This window comes from Megalopta genalis, chromosome 8, assembly GCF_051020955.1.
Source record: "Megalopta genalis isolate 19385.01 chromosome 8, iyMegGena1_principal, whole genome shotgun sequence".
Lineage (NCBI taxonomy): Eukaryota > Metazoa > Arthropoda > Insecta > Hymenoptera > Halictidae > Megalopta > Megalopta genalis.
In genome coordinates, this window is record NC_135020.1 from 13,229,835 (window position 1) to 13,253,672 (window position 23,838).

The following is a 23,838-nucleotide window of genomic DNA, read 5'->3' on the forward strand; positions in this document are numbered from 1 at the left end:
ATCTTTTGTATTTCTAAATGACAATTTTCATCTGTTAATCTCGAGTGTTAAGATAATTTGTGACAGTTATCTAAACAAATATTGCCGTCAGTCGGAAATGTAACTGAATCACGGAATTGTACAGTTTGTATACATACAACTGCATTTGCATGTCAAACTGCTGGATGCATTTTGTGCGTGGTACTTGGCACTTCCACTTCGTACACATTTGTGTAGTCTATTGTAGAATGATTATTACGGGTGTACAATATGTCTAATTTAAAGTGTTCGAGACTGATAATTTTATTAAATGACAGAAACATAGTAACGTGAAAATATAGACAGTGATAACAGGATTTGGCAAAAGAACGTTTGGTGCATTGAATGAATGTCCATTTCCATGTAATTATACATACCTGTGATTCATAATGAGGATATAACCCATTCATCAAGTAGGTATATAGTTGTTAACCTAATCTTGTGTATCAGAAATTTTTATTTGGTCGTGTTTTGTTCATCACCAATAACTTCATAATAATTTGTCTTTCAGTTACATTCATCGAAGAAAGAAAGAAATACTTTTATATTTAAATAAAGCTCCCATCAACGGTAAACTTAATGACTATAGAGATAATTTGATTGTCAAGGTTCCATAGTTGATATATATTCTGTCCTATAATACCATGAACTGATTCATACATCAATTCTTATTATCAATTCATAGTACTTTTATGTACTTTCAATGGCAGTGGATAACTGGTTGATTTGTATGCAGAAAGCATAGGTATATTTGTATGCAAAGCAATGTTATTGATTGTTCGCAGTGAAGCGTTTCATTAAACAAGACCATTTGATACAAATTAAAACTCCAAATGGCGAATAAAATCAGAATTTTTGGCTTGTTGCTATATAAAAACCTGAAAGTGAGAATCAGGCATTGGAAATCAGCAATATTTTTACAATGTTTGGTACCGATTGCCTTGTTTGTATTAATACAAGCTGTAAGGGATTTTAGTGTACATCCACCTCGTGTAATTAATGAAAGTACCTACTATCCTATAGAAACTAAAGATGAATTAACAGACATAAGCACATATATGACAGAAATCTATTATGTGCCACAAAATGAATATACAGAAAGAATTGTCGAGGATATTCGAATGTGTTTGATGTTAGATCATAAAAGTAATTATAATATATATCACTTAATATTTTATTCAATATTTGTACTTTACACTTAATAATATTCATTATTATATTTTATAGAGATATCAGGGTTTCCATCTGAAGAAGAAATGATAAAAAAGTACACAATTGCAGAAGCGGAATCTGAAAATATTAAGGTGTTAGGTCTTGTGTTTGAACAATATAATACAAGCGATATAAGATATAAAATCAGGCATGCCATAGATATACCAAGTATATTATTTGAACATGTATTGTCTCAATCATCGTACAGTACACACACTTTATATATGATTGCTGCAGAATTTGTACAATTACAAGTATGTGCTGACGAATCGCTTATTCAGCATACAGCTCCTGATATAAAGCCTGATATAAAGGTATGAAAAACTACAAATGTTACACGTATCACTAATTTCTAATAGAATTTCTAATACAACTTAATTTGTGTAATTGCTGACATATATTTTAGATATCTGCACAAAGAATGCCGTATCCACCTTATATTAAAATAGATGAAGCTGATGTAATACTAAGACTGGTGATATGTATGTTTGCAGTTATAGCTTTTCTTACTCCACTTTGTGTAGAAACAAGTTATGCAACAAAAGAAAAACATATTGGAGTGAATGTTTTAATGGCAATGAATGGAGTAAAACAATATCAAAATCTACTTAGCTGGTTAATTACGAGCATATTGTTTAGTATTTTTTATATTATACCAATAATTGTATTGTTTAAGAATACATTCTCCAAAAATGTTGTATCATACTTGTATTACAGTAATACTTTTATATTTTGGTTCATACTTACAATGCACGTGGCTCATCTAATATCATTTGGTATGCATATTGCAGCATATTTTTCTAAACGTAAGTTTCATATTTATTAAAAGTACGAATATAAATGAGTATCCATAGCTTAAAATAATTCTTTTACAGCACGTTTTGTAACAATAACATTAGCAGTTATTTACACTGGATCTTTTTCACTCCATGGGAGTTTAATAAATCAACAAGTATTTTCTATAACACCAACCTTGGGTATACTGTTTCCTAATATATTATTATACAGATTTCTGGAAGAGGTGAATTCATATGAAACTCAGTGTATGTAAAATGTTTTGTAATAATTATTTTAGTATTTTTCAATTGTAGTGTCTAAATTAGCATGAAATTAAGTATATTCAATTTTGCAGTGACTGGAATTCAATGGTCAAATATGTTCTTGGTTGGAAATGCACAATATAATTCTACTGGAAGTGTTGGAGTTATATTAATTTATTCATTACTAGGGTTGTTGTTACATTTCACACTTGCAATATATATTAATGCTGTACTGCCAGGGAAGTATGGAGTACGCAAGGAACCATTTTATTTTTTGAAGGTAAATTTTTTAATATTTTCATTCAAGAGTATTTATTAATATACATATGATGTAAGCCCTTCACCAACAAAGATAAATTTTACAGTATATAAAAAAGAACAAAGTGAACCTTCATGAAGATATTGATAATTTTGATTACGAAAATATAGATAATGAAAATTTTGAACCAGTAACAAAGGGTGTGCTTACTCCTGGAATTCAGATTCGCAATCTTAAAAAAACTTATAGGACTGGTTGCCTAAGAAAGACGGTATGTTTAAATTGTACTCTAACATTCTTTATCATTCTTATGATAATTGTATTATAGACAGTCCAAGCTCTAAAAGGAATTTCAATAGATTTGTATAAAGGACAAATAACGGCTTTGTTAGGCCACAATGGAGCAGGAAAGACTACACTCATGTCTATTATAACAGGTAAAAATTTTAATATTTTTCATAATACCACATATATTACCATACAAGCCTTGTATGTACATTATTTTGCGATATTACACATTAGCATTCTTTGCATTCTTACACATCATATACAGTTTACTTGTTATTTACTTTCTATTAGGTGTAATAAGTGCAACAGAAGGGAAAGTGTTTATAAATGGTAAAGATATTACAACCCATTTAGAAACCATTAGAAACGATTTGGGTTTATGCCCTCAGGAAAATTTAATGTTTCCAGATTTGAATGTGTACGAACAGTTAGAATTCTTTGCTTTAGTGAGTAATTTAATAATTAATAACCAAGTAATGTTGCGTTAAGTACAATAAAATTAATCATGGTATTTTAGTTGAAAGGTTTTAACAAACCGAGGAAACAGATCAAACAAGATATTGCAGTTTTACTTGACAAATTAAAATTAAATGAAAAAAGAAATGCTCTACCAAATACATTATCTGGTGGCCAAAAGAGAAGACTGTGCCTTGGAATGGCCCTTGTTGGCGATGCTAGTGTAAGAGTTGTTTGAGATGCTAGTGCAAGCTTGTTTTTCGAAAAAAGGATACCGATGTATACTAACAGTTTCAGATATTATTACATTGGTGTGATTGGGATGGGATAGAGAATTATAATAATTAACAGTGTACATCACAACTCTATTTTTAGGAAAACAGACTAGAATGTTAATATAAATTCATCTTTTAAAAACAAAAATCTAGTAGACTTTTTGTTTCATTTACTTTCTACAGACTGTAATCATGGATGAACCAACATCAGGAATGGATCCCGAAACTAGGAGAGATATATGGAACATTATATTAGTAAGAATGTTATACTATATTTCAAATATATAGCCAGTGATTAATATATGTGTAAATTTCATCTTGTGAGTAATTTTGTAGAAAGTAAGAGGAAAGAAAACAATTTTGATCAGTACTCACAATATGGAGGAGGCCGACATTCTGGGAGATAGAATTGCGATTGTACATGGAGGCAAATTAAAATGTTATGGCACATCACTATTTCTAAAGAAGCAATATGGTTGGTGGTATTTATTACGTGGAAGTTACAAGTGCTTTAGGAACTAATTATTTATACATTGGTGGGTTTTAGGCTATGGCCACATGGAAGTTATATTATCAACTAAATCATGGTGTAATGCCGATACAGTTATAAGAAAATTTGATCCAAGAACGCAGCAAGTGAATGTGGATAGTGAGAAGATTGTTTTAAGCGTACCATCCACTGAAACTTTACCAGAATCTTTGGATAACGTGGAAAGTCAGAAAAAGAATTTAGGTGTTACAGGAATCAGTGTATCGCTAATTACTTTAGAAGAAGTATTTCTGAAGTATGTTATACTTAAATGTATCCCGCCCTTAATTAACGTAGCCGATAAAAGAAATATTACACATTTACTTTTATTTCCAGAGTCATTAAAAAGGAAGATAATGGAAAATATTTAAATGAATCATTTAGTCCGCCATCACAACGGGTAGATGGTTGGAATTTATGTGTGCAGACAATTTTGGCACTTTACCATAAAAAATATACGTATACTGTAAAAAATTTAAGTAACATTTTATTCATTGTAAGTTGCACAGATTGAATAATTCTAGGCTACAAAAGTATCCAAATTTAATAGGAATTTTAATTCTTCAGTTGTTTCTCCCACTTATATCTGTTGTATTAATGGGTCTAAGTAATAGTCCACCACGTGAATCAACAAATGAATTTCCAGTAGGACTTAACATGTATAGAAGCCCCAAAGTGTTATATTCAAGTCCAAATACTTCTATGGGCAGGTATTACAAGAGTGCAGTCGAAAGTTTTGGTGGTACTGCAATAGAAGTAGCAGAGAATCTAAGTGTTACGCATGGTAAATATTGCTTACAATTTCTTTTTGTGAATGTTGTAATGCAGTTGCAAGTGAAATGTTAACGCAGTTTTCATTTCCAGCTTTATTGAACCAGTCCATTAAAAGTATTTCGGAATATCGTAATAGATACATTGTTTCTGCGGAATTCAATACTTCGGATGGTGCATTGTATGCTAATGGTTTTTATTCTGGTATTGCGCTTCATAGCTTACCGATAACAGTGAATCTTTTATCAAATGCATTCATCAAAAGTGTTGCTGGTGAAGAATACTCCATCCATGTATCGAACCAAAAATTTCCAAGTAGCCTTTCTGCGACAAAATTAGGCATGCCAGAAACACAATCATTAAGTCAAGTCTTGATGTTTTGTTGCTTTTTCTTTCCCACTGTGGCCCTTTTTGTTATCCACCCTTTTCAAGAAACAGAGACCAAAATGAAACAGTTGCAAAGAATGACAGGTGTTTCATCTATATCGTATTGGCTCACTATATTCACATTTGATTTACTAGTTTACATAGTATCTGTACTTATTATCATGTTTGGATATTACATTATTGATATTATTCTGGATACTCGAGTGTACTACAAGATAGAGATGTGTAAGCCAATCAAATATTACAAATAGCTAAATCTTTAATACACTTTGGTTACCTGTGCAATTATTTTGATCTTGTTTTCAGTAACGATATTGTTGATACTACTTCTCTTTGGCATCAACTCTTTATTTGTAAGTTACATCTTTAGCTTTTTAAATCTATCAAGACATAGCGTTGTGAGTATGTTGAGTCTTGTGCCCATCGGGTTTGGTGAGTTATATTTTATTATTATTATAAATCTATCAATGTAAATTTTCAAGAGACTAGTCGTTTAAGGGTTTTAGAGAATTGTACATTATTTGACAAGTCTCGATTTATATAATTAGTTGATACCAAACATGTTTTGTTGTATTTCAGTCTTTTTGCAATACCTTTTGCACCAAGTGATTCGCAGTTTCACTAATTTAAGAGTTTTACACATGATTCAAAAGAGATTATTCCGTTTGGTACCGCATGTGAGTCTATTTCATGGTCAATTATCATTTTACAATGTCGCTGTACAAAATGCAAGATGTCGTCGACTGCCAAATCGTTTGTTGACGGTCGTATGTCCTAGGCTAGAGGATATTTGTTGCGGTATGAATAAATTAACAGCAATATTGTTTAATTCTTAGTATTTGAATAATATGTTCTTTGCAGGATTGGAATGCGATGATGGTGATTGTAAAAATCAGCTTTCCTATTTTCACACCGAAGACACCGATATGAACTTAACCGAATGTATAATATATCTATCAGTAACACCTTTGATATATTTTTCCCTGCTTATTATGTTGGAAGAGGGAGTGTTCAAAAAATTTTATATCAAGATGTTTGGTAAACATTTAAGGAACGCAGTTGATATAAAAGACGATGAAGTGGAGAAAGAGAAACGCGCCGTTGCATTGGAGATAAGGAAATTGAAAATGCACGGTATGATGTTATAAAAAGTTTTGGATATTTGATAAAATTTAAAAGCAAAATTAAAGTAAATATTATGTTTCGTTTATAGATCTAACCAACAGAATAGAAAATAATACCAAGGCAGTGCCTAATGCCGATTCTAACTGTTTGGAAAGTCTAGAGAACAACAATGATAGCCTCTTTTTAGTGTACGAGCTGAGCAAATATTACGGAAACTTAATGGCGGTGAGAGAAATAAATTTCCGTGTGAAACAGCGAGAATGCTTTGGATTGCTCGGTGTAAACGGCGCTGGAAAGAGTACCACATTTAGAATGTTGACTGGTGAAGAAATGCCAAACAGCGGCACCATGTATTTAGGAAAGTCCGATATTCTCACGGATCGAAGAAATGTAACATATAATTTTCTTCGATGTAAATTGTCAATGATGTATTTTCTTGTTGCTATATTGACTATCTTTGCAGTATTTGGCTCAAATGGGATATTGTCCACAAACCGACGCCATGCTTGGATCGTTGAACTCTTTTGATCATCTTCGACTGTTTGCCTTACTTCGTGGAATACCCAAATCAAAAGTTGATCTAGAAGTGAATAAATGGATCAATCGACTAAGTAAACTTCATTTAGTTGTTTCGAAGAATCGTTGGATGAACTTCTCTAATATTTGCATTATTTCAGATCTAAACGCGTGCATGTCACAGCCAAGCAGTACTTACAGTGGTGGTAACAAAAGGCGCTTGAATATCGCAATGGCATTAATAGGAAATCCAACCCTTGTTCTACTGGATGAACCAACGACTGGCGTTGATCCTGCTGCCAGGAGGTCTTTGTGGAATATACTTCAGTCCTGTCAGGCATTGGGACAAGCTATTATACTTACTTCGCACAGGTATTTCACTTTACTCGGTAATACATATTATTACAAAGCCACAGTACCATGATTTACATAAAATAAAAATTCCACAGCATGGAGGAATGTGAAGCTTTGTGCAACAGACTAGTCATTATGGTGAAAGGTCAATTGGTTTGCATCGGAGCTAGCCAGGAATTGAAGCAACGTTTCGGTGCCGGCTATGATATTCACATCAAATTAAACCCAAGCCGATCGGACAGTGATCTTAGTATTATTAAGAACGTTATGGAGTCTTCTTTAACGTGCGAAATCAGGGATGAGAATTTGGTAACGTGTTTAGACTACTGTGAATTCGTTTATATGTTGGACACACCGGTGATAACAATTACTTTTTTTACAAAGGGCCTTCTCGCGTACCATGTGAACGATGCTGCGACAACGTGGGAGAAAATGTACAGAACAATGGATGAGTTGAAAATACGAGTCAATTGCATCGAGGATTACGCCGTCTTATCGGCTACATTAGAGCAGCTATTTATTCAATTCGCCAGAGGAACTGAGCAGTCAAACCGGGACCTTACAAATGGCGATGTGTAATAAACAGGCGTTCAAATAACGTAACAATAGTTCTATCTCGAGATATTATTATCAACTTAAAATTTGCAGCTTAAATTCAATTTTTAGGTGTTTAAATACCGTAACAATCAGCCTATTTCGAAATATTATAATATATATTATAATATTACGATCCTTTCAAAATGTCTTTCTTGTCTGTATTAATATACACACATTTCATTGGGCACTATGTTTAATAGTATTATATATGAGATTATAATGCAAAAGATGTGTACACGCGCATATTTAAAAATATATACGGTATTAATATATTCATTACTTACTAATAATAATAATATATGTGAAACAATATCTGTATATAATTGTTATTAGCGTATGGAGATTGAGATTGCACTCATTGCGAAAGGGCGGCGGGGGGGGGAGGTACAATCAAATGAACAACGCGTACTTTGTATAAATAAAAAAGTTACATAAACGATATATTCTTATGTACATAAATCCGCCATTAAATACAATTATTGTAATGGAACAGAATTGAATCGTATAATATTCAATAACTTTTACGGTGTCGTTATCTAGTAATGGTATCCACCCGAACTTGTTTGGTATGAATTTGGACCTTGGTAAGAGCCGCCGCTGCCGCCACCGCCACCCCCTCGGGGTCCACCTCCGCCGCCAGTGCCGCCGCCGCTGCCACCACCGCCGTTTCCTGTGTTCATAAAGCAGAAACAACCAGTTAGAACGCGTTGATAATAAACATTTCAATGAACGTTCTGCCAGCCAATTACGATGAAACGCGAGCCGAGAAACATTTTCAAGAGATTGTCATCGATGCAACATACCGTAACCACCCCCTGGAGAGTATCCTCCTCTGCCGCCGCCATTACCACCGCCGCCACCACCACCACCCCCGTCTTGATTCTCGCCTCTAGCCTCGGCAGCAAGCGCTAACTCGACGCCCCGTTGAATCTCTGGCGGGATTGGAGGTGGTGTCGGAAGATGCGCACCCTGGGGATGGAAACCCTCTTCATCCGCTGTGTACTGCACGCTGTATTGCACGCCGTCGGGTCCTGTGTACGAATACGAACCGCTCACCGCTTCCCCGTTCCCTGCGAACAAGGGAATATATTTTTTAATATTGTATAGTTATATATTTTTATATTATAATTTTATTAAATTATAATATAATATATAATTATATATATAGTTATAAATTATTATTATTATATATTATTGTAATTATATATATAATTATAATATAATATATTATTATATATAATTATATTATTTTTTTGTATATTAATTTAAAGGGGAGAGCACCGAAAATTTAAGGCGAAGCAAATTTAAAGTAAAAACTATTGGCCGTGAAAATCATCGGAAATCAATCGACGAAATAAAGACTTCTCACCACGGCATCTTAGCTCTCAAGTTCAAAGCGTTGCGGAGAGCACCGTGTAACAAGTTGTATACGTATGTATTGCGCTCGTCGCATCCCGTTGCCCGTACAGAGCGCAGAAACAACGCATGGTGTTTGACGCAACAGGCGGCGGTCGAGCCGATTGCGTCACTCTATCGGCTGTTTTTGCGGCTTTCCAGCTTGTTAGAAGCAATCATTGTTCGGTGATCACTCATCACGAACCGAAATAGGAATACTAAGTTGCCCGAGGGATCTGTCGAAAGCCGGAAGAAGCTCGCGTTTTGGATCAGATCTTGCCGTTCCTGCTCCTCACTGACGCGAATCGATCTTTTTTCATCGTTAGATGAATATAGAGTTGCTTCTAACTTGTGGAAAACAGCCATATCGCGACGAATTAGATACCGAGGAAAGGAAACTTTCTCGCTTGCCGTGATCGATAAACGAGTAATGGTAAAATATTAGATGACTTCTCTGAATATAAATAGCGTGACTTGAAATATCGAAACAATCGACTCGACGGTTCCATAGCGCAGGGTGGCTCGTGGGTCGACCCCGCGCATACCGCATTCCGTTCACCGGGTCTGTTGTAACGAGTACACTCGAGGATGGACGCGATGATGGATAGGAATTCATAACACCGAAACATGATAGCGACGGACCGCGAAGACGAGTTCGGGATACGGTTGTTGGGAAACCCGTGTGACCCTGATCTCACCTTGCTGATGGCCGGTTTCCTGCGCACTGATACCGTTTCCTGTTTCGTAGCTGAACTGGTAGTTGCCGTCTCCGCCGTTATCGTTATTGTACGAGATGATCGGAATCTCTTGGCCGCCGCCGCCGCCGCCCGGTCCGCCCCTGGGTCCGCCACCCCCGCCGCCGCCGCCACCCCCAGCTGCTGAAATGGAAATGCAAAGAAGGAACCGATGAAAATTCGAAACGATCCACGAATAAGCTAGCAGTTGTCCAGCGAGAAATTCGATTCTTTTGAAAAAGAACAAAGTAACCGATACAACATTTAATTATACTTATATATATGAATATATTAATATTTATACGCGATTTCTTTTTCCAGGAATTTTCGAAATTCACCGTGGAACAATTTGCGACAGCCTTCGACTCGGTCCGATTTCAAGAAAAGGTTTCACCGAAAGCGTTTTAACGAGATCGGAAAATGTTCTCGTTTAACGACGAGACGTTTCCACGACGATTTTCCCCGTAGAAACGTCGATCAAACCGTTCCGGGGGCATAATCGGTTCTCGTTATCGATCGACGTGTCTGCGCAATCCGAGGGGGGTTGCGCCACGAAACCGGAGAAACCCACGACCCGGCGTGCCGGAGATTTAATTCGTAATTGAATAGAGACTAATTACACGGCACAAAGGGAACGACACACGAGATGTTCCGATGCGTTCCGATTCTCGCAACCGCCGCCGCCGCGAATTCTCACCGAGTTCGGAATCGTACTTGGGACACACAGCCGTCCTCAGATGCGGCGTCTTCATTAGACGGGAGCGCCTCGAGGGGGATTCGGAGCGATTAGGCATTCCGCGTTAGCGGTTTTCACTTTTCTTTCGCTGTCGAGGCGCTAATTCCACGACATACTTTACATAATTGGTGTAACTACGACCACGCGGGCCACTCTCATCGTTAGACAAAGTGGTTTCCCTTTGTCTTTCACGGAAATTGCTCCGATGTATGTGCATTCAAAAACGCGAACATTATTCATTCTTCGTTCGTTTTACGTTCGATTCGAATCACTCGAGTTCTCGCTATTCGGTTCGAAATTATGATTTTGTGGGAACAGGATCGAACGAAACGTTGGGTAAGAGATCTTCTCTTACGGATGGAATTCGCATTGCGAAAACTCGGGACAACCATGATTGCGCTCTTTGAATGTTTCGGAAATAAGAATTTATTTTAATTTGTAATATTTATAATAAGAATTTACAACGAGTAGAAGATATATACATATATACATATATATATATATATATGTAAATTCTTATTTTAAATATTATAAACTAATATAAAATAAAACATAGAACATTGAATTAAAAGAATCAAATATTTGAACGAGAATCAAAAAGAAAAAGAATACATGTATGTATATTTATTCTCGTTCAAATATTTAAATATTACTATATTAAATTTACTTACAACGAGTAGAAGACATGTATATATATTTGAGAATATTTTTTAATAGTAAAATTATATATTAGTAATAATACTAAAATTTTGAGAATAAAGAAAATATATATGTATTATATTGCATTGTCATATATGTATGTATAATATGTATTTTCTTTATTCTCAAAATTTTAGAATTACTATTAACATATAATTTTATTATTAATATTCTCAAATATTTCAATATTTTAATTTGTTAAGAAGGAACAAAAATACTCACGGCCACCGTATCCTCCTCCACCGCCGCCTCCAAATCCACCGCCCCCGGATCCGCCGCCGCCAAATCCACCGCCCCCAGGTCCTCCGCCGCCGTATCCACCGCCGCCAGGTCCGCCGCCACCTCCTCCAAAGCCACCTGGTCCACCCGGTCTGCCGGGTCCTCCCGGTCCTCCGTGACTACCAGGACCTCCAGGACCGCCTGGTCCCCCAGGTCCGCGTCCTCCGGGACCACCCCGTCCGCCGGGACCGCCGGGTCCGCCAGGGCCGCCGGGTCCCCGGTTAGGGGCCTGGATCAATCCACCGCCGCCCGCGCTACCCGCATTTCCCGGAGGGAGGTAAGTGTTGTCCAGTCGGGCCGCGTAACACGTGGCAGCCACGGCAAATACCGCCAAGGCGAGCTGTCAACAGTGACGTTACCTCAGATTTCTGACGTTTTTTTTCAGAACGTTGTTCTAAACTAACGAGGTAATCTCGGCGATCGGAAGCGCACCGATTTCGATGAAACTTGGCAGAAAGTGTTCGATAGACGCTGCTCGATTACTTAGTCGTCGTTCGTGCTCGTTATTTTGTTTTTTTTTTATTTTTTAAGGGAGAAATCAACACTTTTAAGCGAATCAACCTTTCGAGCGAAAATGCTTTAAAAATCGCCGGCGATTTCAACGATATCGGTAAAAATGAAAGTCGTGTACGTATTCTTGAGTCGAGAAATCTGTGCAAAAACTTTTCTCGAAGGAGAATGATATTTTTGCGAAACCGAGGAGAACCGCGGCTTTTTGAAGAGAAAGAAGAATTACGCGGGCGGGCTCAGTTTCGCGGGCCCAGAAATACGATGCAATTTCGTTCGAACAACATTAAGTTCTATATAATCGACGCTCAGCTCAGGAAACAAAAATGGATAATTTGTGGAGAGGCGGTACACGATTGAGCCCTGCGGCTCGTTTTCATAGTTATCGACAATCGGTTGCTATAAAAACTTCGAGCGGCAAGGCTCGAATAATCGCATCTCCTCTTCCCAAATTGTCCATCTTTGCGCACGATCTGAGAGTCAATTACAGAGACTTTACTATATTTTCGAGTACAGTAATGTCTCTGTAATTGACGCTCAGATTGTCCACGAAAATGGACAATTCGGGGAGAGGAGATACGATTAATTTGAGTCTTGCGCCACGTTCTTATAATTACCGATTTTCAGCAACTATAAAAACGAGCTGCAAGACTCGATCGAATAATCGTATCTCCTCTTCCCAAATTGTCCATCTTTGCACACCATCTGAGAGTCAATTAGAGAGACTTTACTATATTTTCGAGTGCAGTAATGTCTCTGTAATTGACATTCAGATTGTCCACGAAAATGGACAATTCGGGAAGAGGAGATACGTCTTGCGCCACATTTTCATAATTACCGATTCTCAGCAACTATAAAAACGAACTACAAGGCTCGAGTAATCGCATCTCCTCTTCCCAAAATTATCCATCTTTGCACACCATCCGAGAGTCAATTAGAGAGACATAACTGTATCTTTCGTCGTTCGCGATTTTTCAACCGTTACGCGCAAGGGTTGATTTCTCTTGTAAAGCAAAAAAAGAAAAACGAGAAACAAACGAACGAAATGCGACCGAATAATAGAACAGGTCCAACGGACCGAAACACTTACGCAAAGTCCCCTAAAAATCGACGCTTATCGCTTATCAACCTCGAGTCCCTCGCAAGCTAAGAAACGAGTTCGCTCGTTGCTCGGACCGAAGCGATCATCTCGTCCGAGGCCGTCACTTGGCGCATGTCATCCCGAGGCTCGCACTCCGTCCCGGTTCACCAACTTGCAAATTCTCTCTGAGAGTTCCCGGCGCGGCTCTCGTGAACAAACGGATTCTCAAAGCGAAGCAACAAAACGAATCGGGCGACGTTCTCGTGCGGCGGTCCGTCGCGAGCCGACGCCACTGACTCGAGGGCCCGGGGACCGGAAGTCGCGGGACACACCGTGGCGGCGGCCAACAGACAGAGAGTCCGGTCTTCTCGTTTACCGATCTCATCTCGGCGTCGAATCCGCTCCTCTATGAACGCGAGCCCTCCTCTCGATGCTATTCGTCGCACAGCCGTAACGTGTCTCTATGGCCAAACGATGGCAAATAATTGGTCTGTGTAGATCCAGGTCGAAGCGAGCCTGCTTATATACCGATCCGGTGTACTCGAGGCTCGTCTTCCTCCCACCCGGCGACGCAACCAGAGTAGTCTCGTTGGGCCTGACGAACACCCGGTGCGCCGTGTCCCTCGGCGAAGTTCGCGAACTCCGGGGGGACGGGCGGCGGAGGAGAAGGATTCGCACGGCGATCGGCACGATGTAAAAGGAGGAGGAGGAATAGGAGGTGGAGGAGGAGGAGGAGGAGGATACCGACGAAGGGGGAGAGGGCGGCCGAAGATGAGCACTCTCGGGTAGGGACGCGGGGCTGGGGAGGCGGTTGCGCAAGCCGGGTGATACAGATCGGCGGGCATCTCGAGTCGGACCTGAAGGTCGGCTAATCGGGTCGACATGAAAGTGAACCGAGCTTGGCATGTGGGAGAGCATAGACGGGCGAACGGGCCGCGACGAGAAAAAGAGAGGTTACGGGCTCCCATCGGGAAAAGACGGACGGATCCGCGCGGCGTTGGAGGGAAAAGAAGAAGAGGAACGCGGCGAGCAGAGTTCGCGGCGGGTACCGGCGCCGCGAACGCGTCTCTTCTTCTCTGATATCCTCGATTGCGTAGACAGCCGGGCACGATCCTAAGACGCGGTGCGTTCCTCCTTGTAATTATATCGGTCGCTCGGTGTCCGACATCGCGCCGGGGTCATCATCATCCACGATGCCGCGCGCGGGGATGGCTCTATGGAGAGCAACGCAAGCTCCTCCGCAACCGTCGATCCGTTGCGCAACCACGAATGCGTTGCGCATCGGATCACGCTGGATCACGGTGGTACGATCGTGTACGTATTAGAGAGGAGCCGCTCCAAATCGTTTCTTCTGTTACCGATCGGCACGTAACTCGCCGCGGCTTAACGATCCACCGCGGGTCAACCGTGTTCACGCTCCCAGGCGGACGCCTCCCAGATCGGCGCCGCCGCTTCTTCGATCGCTTCCCGATACCGCACAGTTCGTTTCGTCGTCCCGTCTTTCGAGACGACCGCGATCTTACCCCGCGGGGCGATCCTATGCATTCGCAGTTCCTCGTTCGCGGCCGCCGTTCCTTCGTCTCCGCGGAGAAAACCATACACGCCGCTTTTTCCCGCGGGGAGCGGAATCCGTGCGCGTCGAGAGACCGATCCCGCTGCACCGATTAACCCTCCGTTACCCATTGTTCTGTCCGTTCGACGACTTCATTTCAGGAACAGTGATTTAGGGTAGCCGAACGCGCGAGATTTATCGGCGGTACCGCGGCTTTCGCCCGGAGATAGAGCGCACCGTCCCGAAGAAAGGGACTCGTCGGTGATTAAAAATTGTTCACGTGCAGGATGACGATGATACGTATAGGCGACTAGGAAAACGTTCTCCTCCGACCTCCGCCGGGCACCTTCTTCACCTACCGCGAGGATCCGGAACGTCGAAGACAGTGTGTCTCGGCTTAAATGTGGCTTCCATTAGTTTCGGTTGAAAGACCGCCGCCGTTCCTAATTTCACAAGTCGATTATACGTCTCTATGCAGGCGTATTGCCGGGGCCCGCTTGTACACACATCATCGCCTACTGTCAGAACGATCGAACGATTAGAACGATCGCGCCGCGCCGCGCCGTCCGAAAGCCATCATCGTAATCGCCGCGCGTCGACGCGTCGCGTCGCGTCGCGTCTCCGGCTGCCTTTACTTTAACGTCGGATCGCCGTAAGGGCGAGCGAAATGCCTTTTACGTAATCGGTCATACTTTCTTTGTATGAGATTCATAATATGCACTCGCGAAAGAAAGTTCTTGAACCGGTGTGAGGTAATCATCCGTCGAACTCCCCCGACGACGCCGATCTTCGCGCCGCGGATCCTTCGTTCGCGGCAGTTATGTAAACCGTTTAATTTCTAAGATCGATTTATGGCGGCGGCGGCTGCCGCGGGGATCCGCGCCGCCATTGCGGCAGGCCCAGGGAAGCTGCTACCATTTTCGAGCGAGGGAACAAGGTTCGTTAACCCATTGACTGCCAACTACGAGATATCTCGTAGCAGGCGTCTGTACCAAAACTGCCAGCTACGAGATATCTCGTAGTGTTTAAATTGGCAAGTTTAGATTGGCTACGAAATGGGGCTAGTTGAGTTGGGAACTGTTAGAAAGGATGAATGAAAAATGTATGCAGGGTGTTCCAAATATGTCTCGCGATTCGAAATTAGGGGATTCCTGAGGTGATTTGAAGCAACTTTTTCCTCAGCGAAAACGCGATCCGCGGCTTCGTTTACGAGTTATTAACGAAAAACAGTGACCAATGAGAGGCGAGATCAGTTGCCGCGAGGTGGCCGAGCCGATGAGCGGAACCGGGCTCCGTGCGCTCGTTGGCTGGGCCGCCGCGCGCCAGCCGAGCTCGCCTCTTATTGGTCAGTGTTTTTCGTTAATAACTCGTAAACGAAGCCTCGGAGAACATTTTCGTAAAGGAAAAAGTTGCTTCAAATGATCTCAGGAACCTCTCATTTCCTGATTGCGAGACATTTTCGGGACACCCTGTATAGGACATATTGATTATCAATAAAAAAGATACTGTAAATGCCATTGCAATATTATATCAGTGACTTAATATTATTATATTTTGTAAAACTTCATGTTTTCTTTAAAATAAATAATAAATAAATAATAAAAAACCGTGGCACCCAGGGCAAGATGCACTAAATTTGCGTGGCAGTCAATGGGTTAACCCCTAACTACTAAGGGCGCCTATAGGCGCTTAGAATTTTGCGATTGTGACACTGAGAGCGCTTTTAGGCGTCGACGCAGTTTGGTTTTTTTTTCACGGAGGGTGTCCATAGGCGCCCTGAGAATTCTATCGATATTTACATATTCCGATAGATCTTGTATAAAGTTTTACATTAATCCTTTCGGTACGAGCGCCGGATATACCCGGCACCCATCTGATGACCGGTATATGGACGAGTGCCGAATACATCTGGCATTCGTGCGAGTCACATTTCTGACATATTAGAAATTATTCTAATAACCGTTTGAGTCCCAAGCAAGTGCGATCGCGCTGTTCGGATCTTGTGTCGCGATCAAACTTTAGTGACGCGCGAACATCGCATATAGCTGCTTTTTTTTCTTCATTCTTTTTTCTGTTTGTTTTGTTTGTCAATTTTGACGAGCGCTATCGCGTCGCTTGATTCTCTTCGCGATCAATTAAGACAAGCGCGTTATCACGCTGTTCGGCATTTATCGACCGTATTATTTTCCAATAATCCCATATTTTCCAATAATCCCTAGGACTCAAACGGATAAAGTCTTTTCTTACAAGGATTCCAAAAGATATAATTGTAATATATATTTATATAATATATTATATATAATTAATTTAATTATAATTAATAATTATATAAAAATGTATAATATGTAAATGTATAATTGTCGTTTGATCTGAATTGATTTACAAAATTTCAGGTTACATTTTTCTTCGAAACTTGTTCATAGATTTGTTAACATATCGTAGGCCCTTTACAGAATGTTTACAGGAAACAAAAGATTTAGAAACGGATTAAGCACAGTTATTTATTACTTAACGCTTATGAGAATCTTCGTACAAAAGTGGACTGACTCACTGTGCTATGCGCGCATTTTTAACGCAGCACCCTGTACAGGGTGGGAGTGTCACGGCGGACAGCGCGCTCGTACCGAAAGGGTTAATATCAACCCTTAGGGTACCAAAACTATTTATTTCCAGTTTACACACTGCCAAGTCCAGACCGTTCTTCTCAGACGAAGAGAAATTTCTTACTGAAAATTTTTCTATCAAACATAGAGAAGAGATATCCATTTTTTAAAAATAAAACTTCGTTGATATATTTTCATCGAAACAATCGCGCCTATTCTTTCAACGTTTCCTGCCAGATTCTACTGGCAGGAAATTTACGCGGCAGGATTTCTGTCGCGTATATGACGGCATTGAACCGTTAAGGGTTAATCTTAAATTTCGTAATATTTATAGCAATTTGGTTCAGAGAGAAATGAATAATATCGTTTCAATGCGGTGAAATTCAGTTTCTCGATTACCGAGATATGTTTTCACAAAAATGCATCCCTACCCAAAAGATCGCCGTGCGATCGGCGTACATCGTGACTCAATTCCCGCCGTATGGTACGGTCGGCGCGTCTCGAAACTTGCCGCAGTCGAGGGGTTAAAGACGAACAGAGAAGCCAGAGCACACCCTTCCGCGATCCATCGAATAAACGTCCGTCAGCTCGATTTCGAAAGCCCGAGAGCGGACGCGTTGCGGTTGCGAAGGGAAGAGACCCGGGACGACGGCCTCATGACCGATGCGTTCCGCTTAATCAGCCACTAAATTGTTCGAATTCAGAGCCGGCGTATTCACAAGCTGACACTCGGGCCTCCGTCGAGCTTATCTAACCATCGTTGCCGGTTTATTCAGCCGGCGAACGTTTACAGATTTCTCCGAGCGATCGGCCGGAGGAATCGAGGATTCGGATTCGAAACGATGCCGTTCGCGTCCCGCCGGTTTCCCACGATTCGACCCCGCTCCCTCGAGCATGCGTCAGAACCGCGGCGGTTTTCTTCGGAGATAAGAGACAGGGGATCGCGCGAAGCGCGCGCGGCAGAGCCGTATACAGGGTGTCCCGAAAATGTCTCGCAATCCGGAAATGGGAGATACCTGAGATCATTCGAAGCAACTTTTTCCTTTGCGAAAATGTTCTCCGAGGCTTCGTTCACGAGTTATTAACGAAAAACACTGACCAATAAGAGGCGAGCTTGCCTGACGCGCGGCGGCCCAGCCAACGAGCGCACGGAGCCCGGTTCCGCCCATCGGCTCGGCCGCCGCGCGCCAAATGATCTCGCCTCTGATTGGCGCACTGTTTTTCGTTAATAACTCGCAAACGAAGCCGCGGATTGCATTTTCGCTAAGGACAAAGTTGCCTCAAATCACCTCAGGAATCCCCTGCTTTCGGATCGCGAGACATTTTTGGGACACCCTGTAGATCTTTCCGCAGATTTTACTGAGACGCGCGAGAAGTTATCAGAAGTTTCTACGGGCGCGTTAACCGCGCGGAGTCGGTTGCATCGACGCGATGAACGGCAATCGTAAAAATGCGGGAGCACGAATCGAGAGGAAGAGGAGACGCTGCGAGCTAGACGGGTTCGAAGACCGATTCGTATTCAATAAAGTCTCGCTGGCTGAAGGAACGACGGACGGGATACACAGAAACTAGCGTGATCCGTTGATCGATAGGGATCGGTTCGGCTGTTCGAATTAGCTGATGCCGGAGGGGTGCGGCCCGCGCTGAAAAAAACAGGGCGATCGTGAGCCAGCGCCTCGATAATAGGATACAGCGGCCCCGCTCTCGAGACAATGTATTTACCCTGCTTTCGAGAGGAGCAGAACGATGTGCTTTCTAAACGGATCGAGTCACCGAACGCGCCGATACGCTTTGAGAAGACCCAGCCCTTTGCCGCGCTATCCGCGCGTTCATCTATCTTTTGCTGCTCGTGTTATGCCAGAGGTGAGGTTCACCCGGAGAAACACTTCTTCATGAGGCACTGCTCTCTGTCACGGTATCGTCGGCAGTTTGCTCCCGACGTCGGCCGCTGTCGCCAAAAAAGGATCGTGGAAGAAGACGAGCGAGATCCGAGCCGGGTAATAAGCGATCTCCGTGTTCCGCCGAGCTGTTCCTAACAGAGACACCCGATCCCCGCGGTAAACGCCGAATAAGGATTCCCTAGATTTTGCCGGAATTAAGAGTCGCGCCTTCCAACGTGCGCCGCATCGTCGGATTCCGCAGAGGGGTTGAACGAACCAATCCACTTCTCCGTGGGATCATTGATTGTCCCGCGTCCCGTCGGAATGGCGTGTAGCCTCGATCCTCTCCGACAACTCTTTCCTGTTCATCGTGCGACACGCTCAATTGGTCGTCTTCGCCAGTAAATCCTTCGTGCGATCTCCGCGGGAATACAGTGATTTCTCTCTAATTGGCGCTCGGGTTGCGCGCAAAAATGGACGATTTGGGAATAGGAGATGCGATTATTCGAGCCTTGTAGTTCGTTTTTATAGTTGCTGAGAATCGGTAATTATGGAAACGTGGCGCAAGACGTATCTCTTCTTCCCGAATTGTCCATTTCTGTGGACAATTTGAGCGTCAATTACAGAGACATTACTGTACTCGAAAATATAGTAAAGTCTCTCTAATTGGCGCTCGGGTTGCGCGCAGAAATGGACGATTTGGGAATAGGAGATGCGATTATTCGAGCCTCGCGGCTTGTTTTTATCGTTGTTGAGAATCGGTGACTGTAAAAATGAGGGAGCAAGGCTCGAATAATCGTATCTCCTCTTCTAGTTTTTGTTACAAGCTGAAGGAAAATTAGGGAGAATTTACTGTAATCGGATAGCGAGGGCTAGGAGAAGAGAGTGTAAGTCGGAGTTATTAATTGTGCAGAGAAGCACAATTAAAAGTAGGTTGAAGTATTAGATTTTGTACAATTGATATTAGGTTGGTGCATATGAAATGTCGGATTTTCTTTGCACGCGATCGTTTGTCTCCCTGTTTTCGTTGTGCTTTTCTTTTTGGCATAATCTCGTTTATAGTTGTACCGTCCATTGTCAGAGTCACGTTTCAACGAAGAAGATTTTCTCAAAAGTGTTCCATTTTGTTATTTGTTTCGAATTTCGTAAGGATACGAATTCAACCGATATTCGTGTAATTTTTTTATACGAGTATAAACTTGGTAACAATGCTGCGAAAGCTGCACGCGATGTAAACCAGGCGTTCGGGGAGAATGCTGTTAACGATCGAAAAGTGCAGCGTTGCTTTGAAAATTTTCGGTCCGCTGATTTTTCCCTAGAAAATGAACCGCGCGGAAGACCCGAAACGTCCGTGAAAAATGATGCTCCGAAAGCATCGGTGGAAACGAATGTGACCGGAGTAATTCGCTACTCGTTCCTTCGAACTGGGGAGACAATTACAGCCGAAAAGTACTGCCGGTACATCGATGAGATGCGTGAAAAATTGAAAATTATACGCTCATCGCTTGTTAATCGGCGTGGCCCGATACTTCTCCGCGACGACGCTCGGCCGCATACCTCGTATAAAACAATTGCGAAATTAAATGAATTAAAATATGAAATTTTGCAGCATCCAGCTTATTCGCCGGATCTTTCGCGAATCGACTTTCATTTGTTTAAACATTTAGTACAGTTTTTACGGTCTGAAAAATTCCATATCGGAGTTTATCGATTCTAAAGATCAGAATTTCTTTGAGACAGGCATCTGTGCATTGAAATCTCATTGGGAAAAGTGTATCGAAGCGAATGGAGCATATTTTGATTAAATAAACAGCTTTTGGGAAAAGATACGCAGTTTTATATATTCGCATAAAAATCCGACATTTCATACGCACCAATCTAATAATACAGTAAAATCTCCCTAATTTTCCTTCAGCTTGTAAATAAAAATGGACAATTTGGGAAGAGAAGATGCGATTATTCGAGAGTCTTGCGGCTCGTTTTTATAGTTTTTGCCAACTGGTAACTATAAAAACTATGAAAATTATGAAAACTATAAAACCTATACAAACTATAAAAACTATAATCATATCTCCTCTTCCGAAATAGTCCATTTTTGTACGCAATCTGAGCGCGAATTAAAAAACTATACAAATTATAAAAACTATAAAAACTATAATCGCATCTCCTCTTCCGAAACAGCCCATTTTTCTGCGCAATCTGAGCGCGAATTAAGGGAAAAGAATGACCATGGTTGCGCAAAGTACACTCCCGTTCGCGTGCAACGCTTTGTGCAATATTTTAAACAGACGCATCGAACAAAAACGACATCGCAAAGGAAAAAAAATTCAACGGTATCCAAAGAATTTGAGAAATTAACTCCGCGTATCCTCGGCCGATTTCTCGGCTTAAAAGATTTCTTGCGTTAAAGACTGTTGCGAACGCTGTGAAAAATCGCCGTGCAAAATTGACGCGCTTTTTGATCGTCGGATCAAACGATTTCCTCTGACAGGTAAAAAAGAAAAAAGGTACTGAAATGCCTGTAGCAAAGCGATTCGAAGGCTCCAAAAACTATCGAAACATCACAAGCTGGGAAAGTTGAACGTAGCTGAGACAAGTTAAATCGTCTGTCCCGGTTCGCGGGCCGCGATTGGCTAAGAGAGCTCTTTACCCTTGAAGCCACCCGCGAGGACAATAAATGCCAGATATTCTGAAACCATTATGGCATCACGGACAGGTATCGTTCGGTCATGTTTCATTGTTCCGCGGCAGTTAAGGGAATCGGGGATATCGCGGCCGGCCGTACTTGCTCTGCCATTTTCCGCTTAATTATTTATCGGCCGCGCAGATCTACGCTTTAGACAGACGTTTGTTGGATACAGCAGACTCGGGGGGACCTCTCGGTTTTAGAGAGAGATTCCCGGTAACCCGGGACACCCATGCGAGGCATATTTCTACACACTTGTCCAGAGAAGGTTGAGCTATAATGGATTAAGAAACGCTGCTGCTGCTGCTGCTGCTGCTCGTCTCCACTTGATGACCTGGCTAATTGCTGTTATGCGCGCATCTCGCGCCCGGTTACGTGCGCGCGCGCGCGCGAGCGCGAGCGCGAACGTCCAAAGAGAAATGATTTCGCGCCGGGGCCCCTCCACGCACGTTCCCGTAATCAGAATAATCAGGGGACAATTCCAATCGACTTTCTCCTTGCTACGAATTCCTCGGCGAATCGGCGGCGACGAGCGGCGAGAATACACGGAAGCGGGTTCGCACGTCGTTATTGAATAATGATCTCGAACTCGAGTCGGGAGACTGCGCGCGCGCGCGCGCGTACACACGTTGCGTGTTCCCTCCTCCGATCGGCATCTGTCTTGCTTTCTTTGTTACGACCTCGATGCCGCGGATGATCGTACCATTTCGAAACACCCCGCGTCGGAGGTCGGTACATAGAGGAACGGGAGGGAAGAAAAAAAAAAGTCTGCGGTCTCGCGGCGGTTCTTGCGCGTCCTGACGCAACGAGGTGAGCGCGGATGGACGTTCCCGACGGTAACAAGGAGAGCTACCGCGTGGACGCTATCCGGCAAATTCATTTTCTAAACACGACCAATCATCCCCTCTCCCTCGGTCATCGAGAAGATGCGTCCGCGGACGGTTTCGCAACGGCGACGCGCGCACCGACGGCGAGGACGACGACGGCTGACCCCCCCTGGCGTCAACGTCGGAACCGTCAACGATGCCCACGAAAAGACCCTTTTAGATCGCGCGCACTCGCCGGGCCAGTTGTGTCTTCTTTCGCTCGGAAGTCTCGTGCCGGCGCGCATCTGTCCCGATCATCGCTGCCAGATAGAAAACCTGCTGAACCGCGTCCTTTGCCGAGGCGATCTTAATTGTTGCGATTACTCTCGCGTTTGTAAGCTGTCGCCGGTCGTTTCACCCTTTCGAGTCTGTCTCGGGACGTATGTGTCACATCTATGCGTTTTCGTACGTTTTTCCACAATACACATTTATATATGTATAAAAACATTTTCTCCATATATATGTATAATTACATTTTTGTCCCAAAAATGTCTCGCAATGCGGAAATGGCGGGTTCTTCGGATCGTTTGAAGCAACTTTTTCCTTTAGAAAAATGTTCTCCGAGGCACCGCTAATGAGTTATTAACAAGAAACAGTGACCAATGAGAAGCGAGTTCAGCGGGCGCGAGGCGACCGAGCCAGTGAGCGGAACTGGGCTTCGTGCGCTGGTTGGCTAGACCGCCACTAGCCGTACTCGATTCTTATTGGTCGGTGTGTTTCCGTTAATAACTCGTTAACGGTGCCTCGGAGAAAATTGTTGTGAAGGAAAAAGTTGCTTCGAATGATCCGAGGAACTCGCCACTTTCGGATTTGCGAGACATTTTTGGGACATATATATATACCAGTCTCAGGATGCGTATCGCCCACGTATTTGTTTACACGTAACCACATAAGCTCTCAGTTTGGCGGCGAAGTCGGACCAACGCTATTAAAATTAACGTTTCTTGTTATTAGCAATGCCTGCGGTGATTCGTGACAATCGATTTGAAACAT

The 23,838-nt window shown here is 42.3% G+C and overlaps 2 protein-coding genes across 4 annotated transcripts; one reads left to right on the top strand and one right to left on the bottom strand.

Annotated features, from left to right (window-relative positions):
* The first annotated feature begins 42 nt into the window (after window positions 1-42).
* Window positions 43-8,137, top strand: LOC117217614 (phospholipid-transporting ATPase ABCA3). Of its 3 annotated transcripts, XM_076524286.1 has the most exons (24): window positions 55-431; window positions 530-1,164; window positions 1,246-1,544; window positions 1,637-2,036; window positions 2,106-2,273; window positions 2,363-2,550; window positions 2,636-2,800; window positions 2,858-2,966; window positions 3,109-3,263; window positions 3,335-3,496; window positions 3,732-3,803; window positions 3,885-4,023; window positions 4,096-4,333; window positions 4,414-4,573; window positions 4,645-4,861; window positions 4,942-5,460; window positions 5,542-5,667; window positions 5,815-6,033; window positions 6,097-6,369; window positions 6,449-6,750; window positions 6,824-6,971; window positions 7,038-7,248; window positions 7,326-7,539; window positions 7,615-8,137. In XM_076524286.1, the coding sequence occupies exons 2-24, from the start codon at window positions 852-854 to the stop codon at window positions 7,807-7,809; spliced, it is 4,992 nt and encodes a 1,663-aa protein (XP_076380401.1). In that variant the 5' UTR covers window positions 55-431; window positions 530-851; the 3' UTR covers window positions 7,810-8,137. The 3 variants fall into 3 exon arrangements, with proteins under 3 accessions (XP_076380400.1, XP_076380399.1, XP_076380401.1); XM_076524285.1 differs by having other exon boundaries at window positions 43-435; window positions 6,824-7,248; XM_076524284.1 differs by having other exon boundaries at window positions 43-431; window positions 6,824-7,248.
* A 99-nt stretch (window positions 8,138-8,236) lies between these two features.
* LOC117217558 (uncharacterized) lies at window positions 8,237-13,760 on the bottom strand. Its single transcript, XM_076524290.1, has 5 exons — window positions 13,635-13,760; window positions 11,620-12,010; window positions 9,921-10,097; window positions 8,631-8,897; window positions 8,237-8,497 (listed from the first exon to the last, which is right to left on the bottom strand). Exons 1-5 carry the CDS (start codon window positions 13,641-13,643, stop codon window positions 8,364-8,366), a joined length of 978 nt encoding a protein of 325 aa, XP_076380405.1. The 5' UTR covers window positions 13,644-13,760; the 3' UTR covers window positions 8,237-8,363.
* Window positions 13,761-23,838: the final 10,078 nt, after the last annotated feature.